This window comes from Chiloscyllium plagiosum, unplaced genomic scaffold (assembly GCF_037043375.1).
Source record: "Chiloscyllium plagiosum isolate Xiang-an unplaced genomic scaffold, Cpla_swu_hap1 HiC_scaffold_11, whole genome shotgun sequence".
In the NCBI taxonomy this organism is placed as follows: domain Eukaryota; kingdom Metazoa; phylum Chordata; class Chondrichthyes; order Orectolobiformes; family Hemiscylliidae; genus Chiloscyllium; species Chiloscyllium plagiosum.
Window position 1 is genome coordinate 37,665,689 of NW_028270149.1, and position 19,614 is coordinate 37,685,302.

The 19,614-nt window shown below is 41.2% G+C and overlaps 1 protein-coding gene across 2 annotated transcripts in view; it reads right to left on the bottom strand.

Annotated features, from left to right (window-relative positions):
• Positions 1 to 19,614, bottom strand: part of smarca1 (SNF2 related chromatin remodeling ATPase 1) — a 110,763-nt gene that overhangs the window by 44,074 nt on the left and 47,075 nt on the right. For both annotated transcript variants that reach the window (XM_043704859.2, XM_043704860.2), the window contains exons 7-9: positions 18,511 to 18,690; positions 15,613 to 15,768; positions 2,961 to 3,092 (exon numbers count right to left, since the gene is read on the bottom strand). In XM_043704859.2, the coding sequence (XP_043560794.1) occupies positions 2,961 to 3,092; positions 15,613 to 15,768; positions 18,511 to 18,690 (468 nt within the window). The remainder of the gene's footprint in view (positions 1 to 2,960; positions 3,093 to 15,612; positions 15,769 to 18,510; positions 18,691 to 19,614) is intronic.

Genomic DNA, 19,614 nt, shown 5'->3' on the forward strand with positions numbered 1-19,614 from the left:
AAAGGTAGTACAATATTTTTATATCGAATTATATCTTACGGAATCAATTATGAGATTAATAGGAAGGGATATCATCAGAGGTGTGCAATAACATAAATTTAAAAATGCTGTGATAAGATCAGGAATTTCAGGATTTGAACACTTAGCATTAATCAAGGTACAGTAATATATTGCCAAGTCAGAATAAGGGCTGACTTAGGGAGGAACTTGCGGTTTGTGAAATGCCTACATTCTGACTGCTCTTGGCTTTCTAGGTGGTGAAAGCCAAGAAGTTTGGGAGTTGCTGTAAGTAAAGCCTTGGCAAGATCTTGTAATGTATCCTGTGAATGGTAAACATTTTAGCGACAGTGTTGTTACAGTTAAATAAGGGTAATTATGAGGGCATGAGAGAGGAACTGACGAAAATAGACTGGAAGCAGAGCCTAGCGGGGAAGACAGTAGAGTAAAAATGGCAGGAGTTTGTGGGTATAATTGAGGACACTGTACAGAGGCTCATCCCCAAGAAAAGAAAGATTATCCGGGGAGGGATTAGACAGCCGTGGCTGACAAAGGAAATCAGGAAATGTATTAAAGAAAAAGAGAGATCCTATAAAGTGGCCAAGAGCACTGGGAAATCAGAAGATTGGGAAGGCTACAAAAACAAACAGAGGATAACAAAGAGAGAAATAAGGAGAGAGAGAATCAAATATGAAGGTAGGCTAGCCAGTAATATTAGAAATGATAGTAAAAATTTCTTTCAATACATAAGAAACAAACGACAGGCAAGAGTAGAGATTGGGCCACTTCAAACTGATGCTGGAAGGCTAGTGATGGGAGATAAGGAAATAGCAGGAGAACTTAATAAGTACTTTGCATCAGTCTTCACAGTGGAAGACATGAGTAATAAATATCCCAACAATTAAAGAGAGTCAGGGGACTGAGTTGAGTATGGTTGCCATTACAAAAGAGAAAGTGCTAGAAAAGCCAAAACGTCTTAAAATTGATAAATCTCCTGGCCCTGATGGGCTACATCCTAGAGTTCTGAGGGAGGTGGCTGAGGAAATAGCGGAGGCGTTGGTTGAGATCTTTCAAAAGTCAATGGAGTCAGGGAAAGTCCCGGATGATTGGAAGACCGCTGTTGTAACCCCATTGTTCAAGAAAGGATCAAGACAAAAGATGGAAAATTATAGGCCAATTAGCCTAACCTTGGTTGTTGGTAAAATTCTAGAATCCATCATTAAGGATGAGGTTTCTAAATTCTTGGAAGAGCAGGGTCGGATTAGAACAAGTCAACATGGATTTAGTAAGGGGAGGTCGTGCCTGACAAACCTGTTGGAATTCTTTGAAGAGGTGACAAGTAAGTTAGACCAGGGAAACCCAGTGGATGTGGTCTATCTAGACTTCCAAAAGGCTTTTGATAAGGTGCCACACGGGAGGCTGCTGAGCAAGGTGAGGGCCCATGGTGTTCGAGGTGAGCTACTGGTATGGATTGAGGATTGGCTGTCTGACAGAAGGCAGAGAGTTGGGATAAAAGGTTCTTTTTCGGAATGGCAGCCGGTGACAAGTGGTGTCCCGCAGGGTTCAGTGTTGGGGCCGCAGCTGTTCACGTTATATATTAATGATCTGGATGAAGGGACTGGGGGCATACTAGCGAAGTTTGCCGATGATACGAAGTTAGGTGGACAGGCAGGTAGTACTGAGGAAGTGAGGAGGCTGTAGAAGGATCTAGACAGTTTGGGAGAGTGGTCCAGGAAATGGCTGATGGAATTCAATGTGAGCAAATGCGAGGTCTTGCACTTTGGAAAAAAGAATATAAGCATGGACTACTTTCTAAACGGTGAGAAAATTCATAAAGGCAAAGTACAAAAGGATCTTGGAGTGCTAGTTGAGGATTCTCTAAAGGTAAACATGCAGGTTGAGTCCGTGATTAAGAAAGCGAATGCAATGTTGTCATTTATCTCAAGAGGGTTGGAATATAAAAGCACCATTGTGCTACTGAGACTTCATAAAGCTCTGGTTAGGCCCCATTTGGAGTACTGTGTCCAGTTTTGGTCCCCATACCTCAGGAAGGACATACTGGCACTGGAGTGTGTCCAGCGGAGATTCACACGGATGATCCCTGGAATGGTAGGTCTAACATATGAGGAACGGCTGAGGATCCTGGGATTGTATTCACTGGAGTTTAGAAGATCAAGGGGAGATCTAATAGAAACTTACAAGATAATACATGGCTTGGAAAGGGTGGACGCTAGGAAATTGTTTCCGTTAGGCGAGGAGACTCGGACCCGTGGACACAGCCTTAGAATTAGAGGGGGTAAATTCAGAACAGAAATGCGGAGACATTTCTTCAGCCAGAGAGTGGTGGGCCTGTGGAATTCATTGCCGCAGAGTGCAGTGGAGGCCGGGAAGCTAAATGTCTTCAAGGAGGAGATTGATAATTCCTTGTGACATCAAGAATTTAAGGGCAACGGGGAGAATGCGGGTAAGTGGAGTTGAAATGCCCATCAGTCATGATTGAATGGCGGAGTGGACTCGATGGGCCGAATGGCCTTACTTCCACTCCTATGTCTTACGTCTTATGACAGTACACAGGTAGTGAAGAGAGTGAATATCTAAGGGGATGGGATGCTGAGCAAACAGGTTGTTTTATATTGGACAGTTCACAAGCTCCTTGAGGAGGGAACTTTATGCACACTGATCATAGTCTCACCATGAGACAAAAGAAACTGATCCAAGCAAAGGAAAGCTAAGTTAACAGAATACATCTGCCCATAAGATGGGAAGAGTTGAAGAATAAGATGGGAAGAGTTGAAGAATAAATTTGGGAGTTGAAATAAGTTGACACAGTTCTAAAAAGAGAAGGGCTTGAGGAATATGATGGAAGGTGGGCAGAATTATGGAAAAGTAATAGGCTGATTAGGACAGAAACATGAATATAACGATCAATACTGGACATTCAGAACCAAAAGTTCTCAACTTACATCAGAAGAATTGAATACATCAGGCAACAGGAAGTTGAGCAAAGCCCACAATTCATGGAGATTATTCTGCAAAGGTGTCCCTGTCAGTAACAAACGGTTTGTTGATTTAAATTCCCGTACTATTTCAGAGAGCTGAGAAGAAAAAGAAAAATTGTAATAATTGTATAAATACAAGAGTTAAAACAAATTTCAAGAATAATTACATGTATTCAATTAATCACACAACTTACTTTTCAAAGAAATGTGCAAAGATACAATGCCTACCACAGACTAGGATTGCTTAAAGTGTTTACACATAAACTATTCTTGAAACATGGTCACTGTTTTAATGAATAAATGATTTATTGTCACATAATCTAGGAAGATACAAAGAAATGTGTTCTGTTTCCGCAATCTGGCATCATTTTGAGGTACAAAAGAATTTTAAAAACTTGAATACAAATCATCTTCATTGGCCAGGGTCCCAAACACAGCTCCAGGACCTCTGCAAGGTCCCTGCTCTGGGCCTAACGCTGCCAGGAGTCCCCTGTTCTGGGCACTGACACCACTGCAGTCAACAGCCCACTACCACCAAGAGTCCACACTCTGGGCCTATTGCAGCCAGGGATCCCTGCTCCGCGACCATTCCTTGCATCTTTGCATTGGGCCTACAAGTCAGGAGTCACCGCCAACAGCGCTCTGGCCTCTCTGTGATATCGCAAAGATGAAGAAAAGGAAAAAAAGACAAAGGAGAGAAAAAGAATGTGGCCAGCCTGGAGCGGACGGCCTCAGCCTGAATATTACCCATGCTGGCACTACCACCTTGAATCAATGCAAGCAATGTACAAAATACAGCAGCCAATTTGTGAACTTCAAGCTCCCACAAACAGCAATGTGATAATGATTAGATTTCAATCTATTGTGATGCTGACTTAGAGATAAATACTGGCCAGGACCCTGGGAAGAGCTCCCCTGCTTGTCGCCAGAAGAACCTCTGGTGCTGTGCCGCTTGGCTACTACCAGGGGTCTGCTGTCATTGTGTGGTATTTTCTTAGCCACAGTAGTTTGTTTTCAACCTCTCTATGGTATCCATCTTTTGTTTTGGCGCCTCACTCTGCTGATCTCCACTTTGCCCTCTCGAAGAGATCGCCATAGCTTTTTAGTTCTGGTCAAATGGCTGAGAATCATACTTTGTTTCTGGATATCACTTTTCACTCTTGAAGTTTGAAGCACCTCTTCATTTGTTTCATAGTCTGTAGATGGAATCTTTTAGCATACCTCTTAGGATCCACATCATAAAAGCTTCTGATTCCTTCCACAGATCTTTACTTATTGTCTAGATTCCTGAGGACACAGCAAAGTGAACAGAATGTAGCACCTCAAAGATTGCTTTCCACATTTCAAGCTTGTCACTAATAAGTCCTTCACATTTGCCAGATTATTTCTGATTATCACTGTCCTTCTTCAGACTTTAGTTTTGATTTCTCTCAAACTTTTTTAACATTTGTCCTACACAAAGATCTCTACTTGTTCCATTTCAATCCAGTTTCCTCCAATGTATTTCTTTTGATGACCATTGTTTAATACCTTTTTCAATTTTTAAATTTAAATCTTACTCTAAGCTTTGAGATTCTGCTTGCTGCATGATATTTTTTCACTTCTTCTGATATTACAGGTAGTGCTGAGTTTTCGGTACACTGCAAATTTGTTATGTTCCTGCCTCCAAATTTTACCTTTGGAAGAGTCCACTGCTATTGAATATCTGTTCTGTATACTAGCTAATTAATTTTCAGCATTGTCAAATATCTCTTTTCATTTGAAACATGTCTGACTATACAGCTTCTAGTCAGCCTACTAATTCATCCCAATATGGACTCTGGATAAATCTCATATCTTTGCAACATCAAAGTCACACACTTCAGCAATACATCTATCAGATATTTAATTCTTTATATTTATAGAATATTCTAAAAGACTGTCCTTTGGTTAAATATTCTCTCTTCTCTCTACTCCAAGTCTTTTCATTAATATCTGCTTCAGACTTGTTATTGTTTCTTTCTATTATGGTTTTCAAGTTGGAATATTGCATGCAATTCTGGTCTCCTTCCTATCGGAAAGATGTTGTGAAACTTGAAAGGGTTCAGAAAAGATTTATAAGGATGTTGCCAGGGTTGGAGGATTTGAGCTATTGGGAGAGGCTAAACAGGCTGGTGCTGTTTTCCCTGGAGCGTCGGAGGCTGAGGGGTGACCTTATAGAGGTTTACAAAATTATGAGGGGCATGGATAGAGTAAATAGGCAAAGTCTTTTCCCTGGGGTGGGGGAGTCCAGAACTAGAGGGCATAGGTTTAGGGTGAGAGGGCAAAGATATAAAAGAGACCTAAGGGGCAACTTTTTCATGCAGAGGGTGGTATGTGTATGGAATGCGCTGCCAGAGGAAGTGGTGGAGGCTGGTACAATTGCAACATTTAAGAGGCATTTGGATGGGTATATGAACAGGGAGGGTTTGGAGGGATATAGGCCGGGTGCTGGCAGATGGGACTAGATTGGGTTGGGATATCTGGTCGGCATGGACAGGTTGGACCGAAGGGTCTGTTTCCATGTTGTACATCTCTATGACTTTAAAATGAGATGACTTGTTAAATTTGTGGTCCTAAACTGATTGCACTCAATTGCTTTAGGTTTCTTAGGTATCTTAACAAATAACGAATGTCTCAAGTAACTTTAAACATATCTTTTGAGATATACGTTAATGGAAATTTCTGTTATCTCGTCAATTTTTGCAAGAACTTTCATGTGTTGATGTTATTTCATGCATGTCTGAAGCTTTTCCTGTCTTCATCAATTTCAAAGCATTCTTTACCTCTTATATCATAATGTTTGGTCATTTGCCTCTATACTTTGAAGGATTCCACAATTTGGATCATTGTACAATTTATGTATATATTCTGTCCATCATTTTGCTCCTCCGTCCCTTTCAAACAATATCTTACCACGTTTATCTTCTATGCACCCATTCTTTGTATTATCTTTTCTTTCTAACAGTCAAAGATTTCATCTCCTAGTCTGTAGCTTTCATTCTATGATATATTTCCTGTTCCTGTACTTCATCAGACATCTTGTTAGACCAGGTAAAAACAATGGCTGCAGATGCTGAAAACCAGATTCTGGATCAGTGGTGCTGGGAGAGCACAGCAGTTCAGGCAGCATCCGAGGACAGGCAAAATCGACGTTTCGGACAAAAGCCCTTCATCAGGAATAAAGGCAGAGAGCCTGAAGCGTGGAGAGATAAGCTAGAGAAGGGTGGGGGTGGGGATAGAGTAGCATAGAGTACAATAGGTCAGTGGGGGAGGAGATGAAGGTGATAGGTCAGGGAGGAGAGGGTGGAGTGGATAGGTGGAAAAGGAGCTGGGCAGGTCGGACAAGTCCGGACAAGTCAAGGGGACAGTGTTGCTGGAGGTTAGGAACTAGGATGAGGTGGGGGAAGGGGAAATGAGGAAGCTGTTGAAGTCCACATTGATGCCCTGGGGTTGAAGTGTTCCGAGGCGGAAGATGAGGCGTTCTTCTTCCATGCGGCTGGTGGTGAGGGAGCGGCGGTGGAGAAGGCCCAGCATCTCCATATCCTCGGCAGAGTGGGAGGGGGAGTTGAAATGTTGGGCCACGGGGCGGTTTGGTTGATTGGTGTGGATGTCTTGGAGATGTTCCCTAAAGCGCTCTGCTAGGAGGTGCCCAGTCTCCCCAACATAGAGGAGACCGCATCGGGAGCAACGGATACAATAAATGATATTAGTGAATTTGCAGGTGAAACTTTGATGAATGTGGAAGGCTCCTTTAGGGCCTTGGATTTACCTGGATTACACCTCTTCCCACCCTACCGCTTGCAAAAATGCCACCCCATATTCCCAATTCCTCTGTCTCCGCTGGATCTGCTCCCAGGAGGACCAGTTCCACCATAGAACACACCAGATGGCCTCCTTCTTTAGAGACCGCAATTTCCATTCCCACGTGGTTAAAGATGCCCTCCAACGCATCTCGTCCACATCCCGCACCTCCACCCTCAGACCCAACCCCTCCAACCGCAACAAGGACAGAACGCCCCTGGTGCTCACCTTCCACCCTACCAACCTTTGCATAAATCAAATCATCAGCCGACATTTCCGCCACCTCCAAACAGACCCCACCACCAGGGATATATTTCCCTCCATACCCCTCTCCGCCTTCCGCAAAGACCGTTCCCTCCGTGACTACCTGGTCAGGTCCATGCCCCCTACGACCCACCCTCCCATCCTGGCACTTTCCCCTGCCATCGCAGGAACTGTAAAACCTGTGCCCACACCTCCTCCCTCACCTCCATCCAAGGCCCTAAAGGAGCCTTCCACATCCATCAAAGTTTCACCTGCAAATCCACTAATATCATTTATTGTATCCGTTGCTCCCGATGCGGTCTCCTCTACATTGGGGAGACTGGGCGCCTCCTAGCAGAGCGCTTTAGGGAACATCTCCGAGACACCCGCACCAATCAACCAAATCGCCCCGTGGCTCAACATTTCAACTCCCCCTCCCACTCTGCCGAGGATATGGAGGTCCTGGGCCTCCTCCACCTCCGCTCCCTCACCACCAGCCGCATGGAAGAAGAATACCTCATCTTCCGCCTCGGAACACTTCAACCCCAGGGCATCAATGTGGACTTCAACAGCTTTCTCATTTCCCCTTCTCCCACCTCATCCTAGTTTCTAACCTCCAGCAACACTGTCCCCTTGACTTGTCCGGACTTGTCCGACCTGCCTAGCTCCTTTTCCACCTATCCACTCCACCCTCTCCTCCCTGACCTATCACCTTCATCTCCTCCCCCACTGACCTATTGTACTCTATGCTACTCTATCCTCACCCCCACCCTCCTCTAGCTTATCTCTCCACGCTTCAGGCTCTCTGCCTTTATTCCTGATGAAGGGCTTTTGCCCGAAACGTCGATTTTGCCTGTCCTCGGATGCTGCCTGAATTGCTGTGCTCTCCCAGCACCACTGATCCAGAATCTTGTTAGACCAATCAACTCTCTTTAGTCTCCATGCAGGTCGTTCTGCTCGAACGCACGTTTCATTAACACAAATTCGCCATAATGCGATTGACAAACTGGGGGCGCTGTTTCTACAACGCAAACTTTTAAAACATGTGTTGGCTGTAACGCAATTATATCACCAATACTTTAAGCACGATATTTCTATAACACAGGGTTGCACAAGAATGCAACCATCGCATTACAGAAGAACTGACTGTACATGCATTCAATAGTTTTCCCCCAATTTCCTCAAAGTCAAATGTAGCTTTTCTTCCCCATTTCTATCATCGTCACTAGAAACTTATGTCATTCATTCCTTTTTTTTTCCATTCTTCCGCAGCATGTTGTTAAGTTTCAGGTTTGTTCAGTTTTCTCATTCCTAAGACAGTCTTTTTTTTAAACTTTAAAGCCGAATATCTCTCTGATGTTCTCATCTTTCACCATATCAGTGTCAAAATGGTCACATATGTTTATTTTTCTTGGCATTTTCAATTTCGTGTTAATTTTTCCCACAACAAGACTGTGATCTGAATTGAAATTTGCACCTGAAATATGTGAATACCCTTTCACTGTTCCTATAACATTGTTTCACATCACACAATCTATTTAATCTCTGTGCCCATAACCTGGACTTCTCCAAATGTACATTCTTTGTTTTTTTTCCACTCACGAGTGGGACGTGGGCATTGCTGTTTGGTCAACATTTTTATTGCCCTTTCCCTCGTTACCCTCGAGAAGGTGGTGGGGCACTGCTTTCTTGAAATGCTGCAGTCCACGGGCTTTAGGTTGACCCACAATTCCCTTTGGGAGGGAATTCCAGGATTTTGAGCCAACAACAGTGAAGCAATGATGATATATTTCCAAGTCAGGAGGGTGAGTGGTGTTGGAACATGTTCAAATAACAAATGAAATCAGTGAGTGGCAAAATCAACATCTTTATTCAGCAACTGTAGTAGCACAGCTTGAGGTGGCGATCGAATCCTGAAGTACAGTTCTTACAGCAGCTTCTTGATACACAGTTCTTGCAAATATTAAAATTCTATCACTATGGTTCTTTATAGTTTTATCTATCATACACAAAAGATTGTATGCAAGAGATTGTTTCAACATTTGCTAAGTGCTGGCTGTTACTTCTGATGGGATTAAGAATGTCTGTCCGGTTTCCTTGCTTACTTGAGAGGTATTAGTCCTTTTAGCTTTTAAGTTGGTAAATATTAGTAAAAGTACGAGACCTATGTGCTCTGAATAAATTAGAAATTATACGTGTACTTAATAAAAGAATCAAGGATATTAAACGGATTATTGCAGCTGGGTCTTGAGATTTGTTTCCTATTTGTCGGAGTGAGTTTCATTCATTCATGCAATTTCACAGAAGCATTGTTTTGACAGTAAAGGGGAGAGTGGCCTTGTTTATTGCATTTACTAGTTAGGGAAACTGTTTGATGTTCTGTAATCTATTCAGGTCCTGAGAGATGGTTGGTAAGGGCTGATTAATATTATAATTTTTCCATAATTTCAGGTGGGTGGTCTCGACACGGTGTGGGGAAGGTATTGTTTCTGAGTAGTCTTTAATATTTATTCAGGGGTAGGTTTTGATGTAAATAGGTTTGATAAGGGTTGAGGTGTGAAGAAGCCGTAATGGTTTGGAAGGGAGTTTTAATTTAGTCTTTGCAATAGTAAAATGCACTACAAGAATGCTGTTTTATGAATGAATTAATGAAAATGTGTTATAGTAAACAACGGATTAGTAAAGTATGATGAATGAATTAATGAATGGGAATACGTTATTAATGAATACAGTGAGCTGGTGAGTCAGTTAGTAAAGATATCTATAATGCAATATCTCACAGTAGCTTGGAGGGGAACTTGCAGGTGGTCGTGTTCCCATGTATCTGCTGCCCTTGTCCTTTGAGGTGGAAATAGTCATGGGTTACCTTAGGATATTTGGTGAACTCTGCAGTGCTTGTTTATTGATGGTGTTTGTTACTATTAGATCATTTTCTTGACAAAATCATATCAGTCTCTTGCCTCCTTTTTCTCTCAACCTAAGCTATGTCTTCTTGATGTTCCTTCACAGGGTTCAGCATTTACATTGCCATCATAACTACACCATCATTTCATTTTGATTTATGCATAACAGTAATTATTGTTTGCAATATTTTAGGTCAACTTGATAGGGCTGACAGTGCTTCAGTTTAACATCGTATCCAAAAGAAGGTACCTTTAATAGTGTAGCAGTCCTCTTGTGCTGGCGAATCAGCTCGCATTTTGTAATCAAGTTGTGCAGTGATACAGGAAATGATAATCTCTGACTCAGAAGCAAGGTTGCAAATGGGCCACAGCTAACACACAGCCATGTGTGTGTTGGTGTTTATTTTCCACATGATCAATAATCTTAATCACATGTACCTGCCTTTTACCCATATCCTTTTACTTCCCATTTCTCCAACTATCTTTGTAACTATTTGCAAATGTTGGCATATTTTACAATTAATTCCTAACCCTTCAAGTACATTCTATAGCCTGCATTAAAAAAATCGTTTAGTAATGTAATATGCCAATGGTTTATATCATTTTTTATTCAGTTGTGGGACATGGGACCTGAGCATCTCTGGCTGGCCAGCACTTTTGCCTGTTCTTAACTGCCCTCAGGAAGGTGATATTGAGCTGCCTTCTTGAACCGCTACATTTCCATGCTGCAGGTTGACCCACAATGTCATTGGGAAAGGAATTTTAGGATTTTGACCCAGCGAAAGTAAAGGAACAGCCATATATTTAGTGTCAATTCTGTTGAGTTTCATGGAGGTTTCTCATGCCATCATCCCAAACAGTTCTTATTACTTACACAACAGCCCTATACTGTATTGCTTGTTAAATTCTCCCACTTGCTACAGGCGGATGTACTGTCTGCTGCTGGGACCTCCAGGGGTTCCCAACACTGGGTGCTACCTGTACACCAGTCAAACACTTGCAGTCTGCAACTGCCTTGCATAGTCTCTGGCAAGTGACATGTTGAACTGAGGGCAACTGCCACCTCACTTTGCCGACAGGGACCTGGAGAACCTGGTGGATGGCAGGTGAGTCACAGTCATTATCAATATGGCGGGCCATGAAATGTTGGTGCCTAGCATCCAAGACAGAGAGCTGGGTGTACGAGGAGCAAGCAGGAGTCACCAGCTAACCACTGAGTACCACATCCGAAATTGTCACCGTCTTGTTTCTATCCAATGGGTGGAAGACTGGGAAACTGCATATCAATGAGGTTACATGACATGATAATGAGGACGCTAATGCAGGCAAACAGGCCTCTCACTGTTCACTAGTGAGAATCTTGTCTTGGTTGGAGGATGGGATTTTTTGCTCTTGACATCGGGAATCTCTTTACCACTGACCTCTCACAATTCTGTCCATTTTCGCACATAGTCCACATCATTTCAGGGGCTGGGAAAATTCCATTTATGACAACTGTGTTCTCAGCATCGTATCTTGCTGTGAAACATGGAGAGCTTATAGAAATCAGGAAAGGAAGACCAACAACTAGCAGCTTCATTGTCTGCGAAGTAGTCTCAGTATCTCCTGGAAGGGCAAAATCATGAAAGCAACCATCCTTACAAAGGCAAAATTTCCAAGTGTAGCAACACCCATCAAGCAAATATAACTGGGATAGCTCTTAGGATTGAAGACGCCATATCCTCAACAGTTTTCTATATTTCAAGATGGTGGGAGCAGTAGGATGGGTATTTTTTGGCACCTGAACCTATCTGATCCCCAGCAACAGACTGGCTGCATCCTCCTTTTCCTTTCTTCTTTGCTCTTTCATCTTCATCTTTTTGGCAGCAATGATGAAGGTAGTGACATCCACAGGATCAGCAGGCAGCCCAGTGTGGCCAACTGTGGGGGGGTGGGGAGGGGGGGGGGGGGGGGTGAGGTGCAGCCCTTTTAAGGATTGCTAGCCAAACATGGCAAAGCACATATGGAGAGTTGAACTGTAAACTGTGTTTGTTTGTTTTTCTATTTTTTAGTAAGAAGGACAATAATGTTTAAGTTTTTAAACTTTGTTTTCCTTATTTTCTGCTTTGTAACTAAGATTCTGTACCAAAGTACCTTTCTACCCAAGATGGCACTGTAAGTGGTGACTTGTAAACTTCACACTGTACTCATGAGAGTACATGTGACAGTAAACTTAATAATAAAATAATTGAAGTCAGAAAACCAGTAGGATATCTAAAACGCCAAACCTGACATTGAGAACGAAACATCAATTCTTCACATCTGGGAGACACCGGCCAATGAAATGGACAAAGCAATATCATCTGTCATCCAGCAATTTGTTTAGTATTTTTGCCACTATGTGTACCAACATATGATCCCTCTTACTTCTTTTTCATCCACATGGACCTCTGAGGTCCACGTGCAGCAGCAACTTCCAAAATTGGAAGTCAATGGAAATGCTGATAGCATGTTGATTGGCAAGTGTGGTCCCTTGGAGTTGCAGCTGAGAGGGAACATTACAGCCAATGCCAAAAACAACAATCTAGCACCTGGTAACCACCCATTATGACAGTACTTGCCCCTTATGTGTTGGTCCCTTCAGACATCAACAAAAATGTATTATACAAAACTACATCATCCCCAAAAGACTGGCTGCATCTTGGTACATGGTAGATACCAAACACAATGTTATTTGATGCTACAGAATCATTTCTTCTAAAGTGACACAAATCCTTTAATAGCAAAGTTGTCCAAAGTACACAATCCATCTGTAGTACCATATATACTCTCCAATGGACTTTTCTTCTCCACCTTATAGTATGGTAAACATGGCTTATCAGATCACCTTAAGTTGGAATTCATTCTTTGTTAAGAAACTGCAGAACCAGTTTATACTTTTGACCACATACACCCTGGAAAACACTCCACTGAGAGGTCTGTGCGACAGACAGGCCTATTATTGATTAAATACCTTATAGAGATTTTCTTTTTATTCATTTATGGAATGTTGTCAACATTTTTTTCCCATCCATAATTATCCTCAAGAGGGTCATAGCAATGCATCTCCTTAATGCTATCACTCATGTTGTGAAAGTATTCCCACGGTGCTATTAATGACTGAGTTCCAGGATCCTGGCCCATCCTTATAATGGAGGAAAGGTCATTGGTGAAGCAGCTGAAAAGGCTGAGCCTAGGACTTTGCTCTGAGGAATGCCTACAGTAGTGCCTTACATTAATGATTGATCTCTAACAATTATCTTACCTTGTACTGATTGTGGCTCCAGTCCAGGGGTCAAAGTAGTTTATTTTTGAGACATTCTCAAGGATAATTCTCAAGGGCAGCACAGTGCTTCAGTGGTTAACACTGCTGCCTCACAGCGCCAGGGTCCCAGGTTCGATTCCAACCTTGGACGACTGTATGAGTCGAGTTTGCACATTCTCCCCATGTCTGTATGGGTTTCCTCCGGGTGCTCCGGTTTCTTCCCACAGTCCAAAGATGTGCAGGTCAGGTGAATTGGCCATGCTAAATTGCCCACAGTGTTAGATGCATTAGTCAGAGGGAAATGGTTCTGGGTGAGTTACTCTTCGGAGGGTCGGTGTGGACTTGTTGGGCCGATAGGCCTGTTTCCATACTGTAGGAAATCCAATCTAATCTAATAATTTTTGATTTTAAGAGCAAATTTTTCTAGCTTTCTACCTCCTTCACTGAATGATGCGGACTTGTAACATTTCCTGTAAGTCTGCTGAATGTTCATAGGATTTCCTTCTTAACAGACAGTACAATACAAAAGATGGTATACATACAAATTATAAAATAATTTAAATTAAAATCTATAAATAATATACACTAGATAATCTCTGATAAAAACAATTCTTCTATAGGATCTTTCCAAAATTGGATCACATACACTGTAATCAGACCCTCTTCCTCACCATATACCATTTACAATATTCACTCCTTGTTTCAGCACAGCCAAATTTTTTTGCTAAAATACCATCAAAAACCACATGCTCCCTTAGTCTAGATTCAGCAATGTCATCTTGAACTGTTTAATGTTAATGAAGGCTTGAACAGCCATTGTAACATTTTAGTTTGAGTCCCTGCACAGTACCAATATATTGCGACTTTTATGAACCAAACATTCTTTAAATCTCAAGAGGCAGTAAAGGCTTTATGTTTCACATAAACATCAAAGGCATGCCCAATCTCTCTCAGGCTATTTGACGATTTTATCTAGAATAACGTAGCTGCCAACTGTCCTTCCCGCTCTTGGACATCACTCAGGTCATACATGCCCTGACAACACTTGAGTTACACAACTATTTTAAAATCAAAAATTCAACAAAATACCTATCCAGACACCACACATTTCAATGCAACAGTTCAAACATAATTATTTCGTCCCTGAGGTTTGATAAAATGTACTACCAACATAATGTTTTTTTAAAAAAGAAACAATATTAAATAGCAGGTGCAGTTGCAGCATATCAAAGTAGCTTCTCGTGTCTGTGAACATTTTCCGAGCTCTCATTCGTGGTCTGATTTCTTTTCCATCTCTGCTCTCTTCCTTGCTGAAAATTGGGCTTGGCCCTGATGGATACTCACCTCTGAGTACCCATACTTCCAGCCTCCTCCTAGATCTCTGCTGCTAAAAGAACGCCTATCAGCTCCTCCAATCACCAGGCACTTCCCTCCCACCTTTGGTGCTCGTCAAAACTCAGATTCTGTCGCCGAAGTAGTAACAAGTTTCTGAGAGCCAATCTGTGAATGACAAGTGAGCAAGGGAGGAACAGAATCTCCGAATGGAGCAGCTCTTCACAGATTATGCCTCTCTCCTCTATAGAGAGATGACTTTTTTTCAAATGGATCTTTCTTGTGATTTAATTTTCAGGAGGAACCAAGGGTGTTGGCAGCAGGGAGAGGTGAATCTACCTGCCATCTTATGTATTTTGAACGTGGGTAATCAGGGGAAGGATTTTCACTCTGAATTCAATTTAACTGTCAGCCCCTTAATGCCACAATCTTTCAAATGATGCTCTCATGAAAATGCAGTCATTCTCACTTCACCTGTTCAGTCCAGCTCTTTTGTCTGTGTTGCTACCAAGGCTATGTTAAGGTCTGGCATTGAATGCCTACTGGCAGAATCCAAATAAATTAGTTTTAGGGCTAAAAGGCAGAACCTTCCCCTCCTTGTGGTGTGACCAATGGCACAGAAGGTGATAAAATACAGAAAGAATGAGAAAACCAGAATTTCAAGACTGAGAACCATTTTTGTCTTCTTTAAATCAAGCCTTAAATAGCAACCTTTGAATCTCACCATTGAGTGGCAACTACCTATTTTCCTTTACACTATTAGAATTATTATTATACCATTTCCATTTTCTGCCATTTTCAATTCTCTAAAAAATTTCCATTAGGTTACACCTTAATCTTTTTTACAAAAGATACAAACAAGCCTGTTCATTATTTTTTTGCAACATAGCCTTGCAATGTTAGTGAAATCCCTTCAGCATTTAAAAATGTCCCCTCTCCCTTGGAGACCTCCCCTTCATTTCACTGTCTATCCAGTTAGTTGCTCAGATGAAGTTTACACTTAGGAATTAGCATCATAAGGTAGTGTTCTTACCTTGGATTTTTCATTCTTGATTCGATGAGCTTCATCAATGACCAAGTATCTCCAGTTAAACTTTTTGAAAACAGATTTTTCTTTTATGACCATTTCGTAAGATGTAATGCAGACATCCCACTCGCCTGGCATCATGATATCTCGAATAAAGGCAGCCTGGTTTCAAGTCAAAGAAGTTTTGATGAAAATATTATCATGGTTATAAATCTTTCATCATACCTTCAGTGCAGAGGCACAATATTTCTAGATTAAGAAAGGTACTGCTGATTGTTTGATCCCCTCCATTTTCTCATCTCTTGAAGACACTCAACAGTACTGAGAAATGGTTTCCAGTTCCAGTTACTCAACGCCCTGCAGTCATTCATTCAAGTGGCCAGTCTTAAAGCAAGTGATTTGTCATGCCATGACATCTCATGAAAAGTCTGCAAATTACTATCCAATTTCCTGCTTGACTACCACAATTTTATATTAAAAGTCCTAAGAGGTAATGAAAATGTCAACTTCTTAACAGATCTTTGCAATAAAAAAAATCATTATTCATGCGTGATGCAAGGCAGCATGTGTTGGCATTAAATTCTGTTCTATTACTGCAGTCAGACATGTATTCCAGAGCAGAGGTGAGGAGTAGATACTCTGGCTGATATTTTGCCTCTTCTCTCTCTACAAAGACCACTGAGTGCAGCTCTACGGCATTCTGACAAGCCATCGCCAACCTGGGTCAGATGAACTATTGAACCTATGATCTTCTGTGCTATGCAAAGTTTATGGCATAGGGAAAAGGGTATTTTGAACTGTGGCGCCCACTCCAACTTAAGCCCATTGTCCTGTCCTTTTCTTTATCAATCTTCAAATCTCTTTTCATTCCATTTATACATTATCTCCTTAAGAGACATTATGGATTCAGTTCCCTCATCACTTCTGATATCCTGTACAATTTGTTTTTGGCAAACCTTAATTTATCATAATCTCCTGTGATGTTGAGTTCATGTCACACTACATGTAACCCATCATACTGTTCTGTATTTGTAAAATCTTCCTGACTGTCCTATTTTAACACCATCACCTTGATAACTTGTTATGATACCTCTACTTTAATTAGTTTGTTCAGTTTTGGATTATATGTTACTTTGATGAGACCCTCGACATGCGACTCTTATACCTATCGTGTTATTCCACCTATTTGGTTTGCCTCCAGGACCATCTTATTTTAAATTTTTTCTAATTATCTCTCTGCCTCAATTAACTGGATACTAGGTCCTCCCCCTCAATTACTATTCAGCTGCTGACACTTTACTCACACTGTCTGATATTTTTTGATCATCTGCAGAAACCTACTGTTCATTACTCCACTCACATCATTTGTATGATCTTTTGATCTTTCTACCCATTGATCTCTCTGCCTATAAATTCTGTGCCTATATACATTTTCTCACTTCACCTGACAAAGAGGCAGTGCTCCGAAAGCTTGTCATTTCAAATAAACCTGTTGGACTATAAACTGGTATCATATAAGTTCTGATGTTGGCCACCCCAGTCCAACACCAGCATGGCATCTCCACATTTTCCTAATCTCTGTTTTTTTTATGAAGATAATCTTAGATTTGAGTTGTCTGGTTACGAACCTCTTACATTTCTTTTTCCCTCCTTGCCTGGTCAAAATTATTTGTAATTTTAGCAGTTTTCAATTTAGATTTCTGTATATTACTCCGACAACCCAAAGAAAGAATCTCAGTTTCTTTATTCCTTCCTTGTAACTAAAGCCCACTTCTGCACTTTTTCTCTGATCTTCCTTTTTTTCTGTAACATGATTCAATATTTTAAATGCAACCTAATAAATGAATTGTATTAGTTTAGCATTATCCCTTTAGGCTTGTACTCTACAACCCTAATTGTTAAACAAGCATTCCATTTTCTTTAAAAATATGTAGCTTTACTCACTAGATTTCAAATATTTGTATCCAAATACTTCCTTGAATCTATTTATATCCTGTATATCTTAAAATATTAACAATTGGTGCATATTTATTCTCATACCTCCTCTAAAACATAGTTCACATTCCTCTACATAAATTACATCAATATCCTATCCAGTTTAATGCTGAAATTGACGACCATCACCTTCACAATTTACAACACCCTCTAAGTTTATTTCATCTGCAAATGTTGATCTCTGAGCAAAGCAACACCTTTTCTATGCAACAGCAGCACTCTGATCAGCTCAAAAGCACTGAATATCATTCAAAAGCACACTGTTTGATTTAACATCATTGTAAACACTCAAAGAAGTGTGAAAAGCTCCTACAGTTCTCAAGGGAATAGCCGTGAATAAGTAATAAGCATATTCTTCAACTAAAAGAGGTTATGATTATGATATGGTAGACCTGTGCTTGCATACACAAAATCATTGAGTTGGCAAGGGTGGTCTGAGCAACATTGATCAGTAGATCTCAATTTCAAATATTGGTTTGTGCTGAGTTTGTTCTCAGGGGGATCAGTGTAAACGAAACAATTGTTCTTACCAATATCTGCGCAGGAGCAGAAAATGTGTCAGCCATAAATTCCATACTGACAGATCTAGTGATACTGTTGTTAAGCGTGACTGTGCTAAAATTGGGTGATTAGACAGTTTGACTCAGCAATGATGATTTCATGATCCCAAGACTGCCAACACCCTCCATCTCATTTCACATATGAAGAATGATTCCTTAAGCAGAGCATTGGAGGTGACAGTCAGTGTCTTCAAAAAAGTAGGAGAATACTGAACGGGGGGAACACACAGATGGAAATTTTTAGCAATCATGAATTTAACAGATTCCTATAAATATTAAATGGTGTCCCATAGAAAAGCATACACATACAGGGCGTATTCAGAAATATTCCGAAAATAAATTTCTTTACCCTTTGATCTTTGTCTCCAATAAGACAAACTGCACGAAGTGATGGAACCCAACGCTTGAACTCTTTCATCCAATTATGTAACGTGGACTTTGGTACCAAAACCATATGCGGTCCAGGTGTATTTCTGTAATGTTTTAGGTAGCCCAGCAATGCAATGGTCTGTAGTGTCTTACCAAGACCCTATTTTTTTAAAATAAAAAGAAGTAAAATTTTAGAAATGGAATTATTTTCAAAATAGTAAATCATTCCAATTTGCTAAATGAATTCTAAGGTTTAAGATTGAAACCAATGCAAAATATCCAATACATGAAAGTAAAGAAGTCAAAAAATGACAATCCTTCATTTTTATGATGAGAGATAGGAAACTATCATGGAGCGTAGAGCAGAGAATGTTACAGCGCAGTACAGACCCTTCGGCACTCAATGTTGCGCCGACCTGTGAAATTAATCTGATTCCCATCTATTATCCATTATTATCCACATGTATGTCCAATACCCACTTAAATGCCCTTAACGGCGGTGAGTCTACTGCTGTTGCAGGCAGGCCGTTCCACATCCTTACTACTGTTGTTGTGGTTCTGTTCGCCGAGCTGGGAATTTGTGTTGCAGACGTGCTGAGGATGTCACCTAGACACGGGACGAAACGTCTGCAACACAAATTCCCAGCTCGGTGAACAGAACCACAACAACGAGCACCCGAGCTACAAATCTTCTCACAAACTTTGAACCCTTACTACTGTCTGAGTCAAGAAACTACCCCTGATATGTCCTAAATCTATTACCCCTCAATTTAAAGCTATGTCCCCCTGTGTTAACCTTCACCATCTGAGGAAAAAGGCTCTCACTGTCCACCCTATCTAACCCTCTGATTATCTTATAGGTCTCGATTAACCTCTCAATCTTCTTCTCTCCAACTAAAACAGCCTCAGTTTCCTCAGCCTTTTCATGTAAGACCTTCCCTCCATACCAGGCAAAATCCTAGTAAACCTCCTCTGAACCCTTTCCAAAGCTTCCATATCCTTCCTATAATGCGGTGACCCGAAACGTTTGCAACACTCCAGTTCCGACCTTACCAGTGTCTTGTACAGCTGAAACATGACCTCG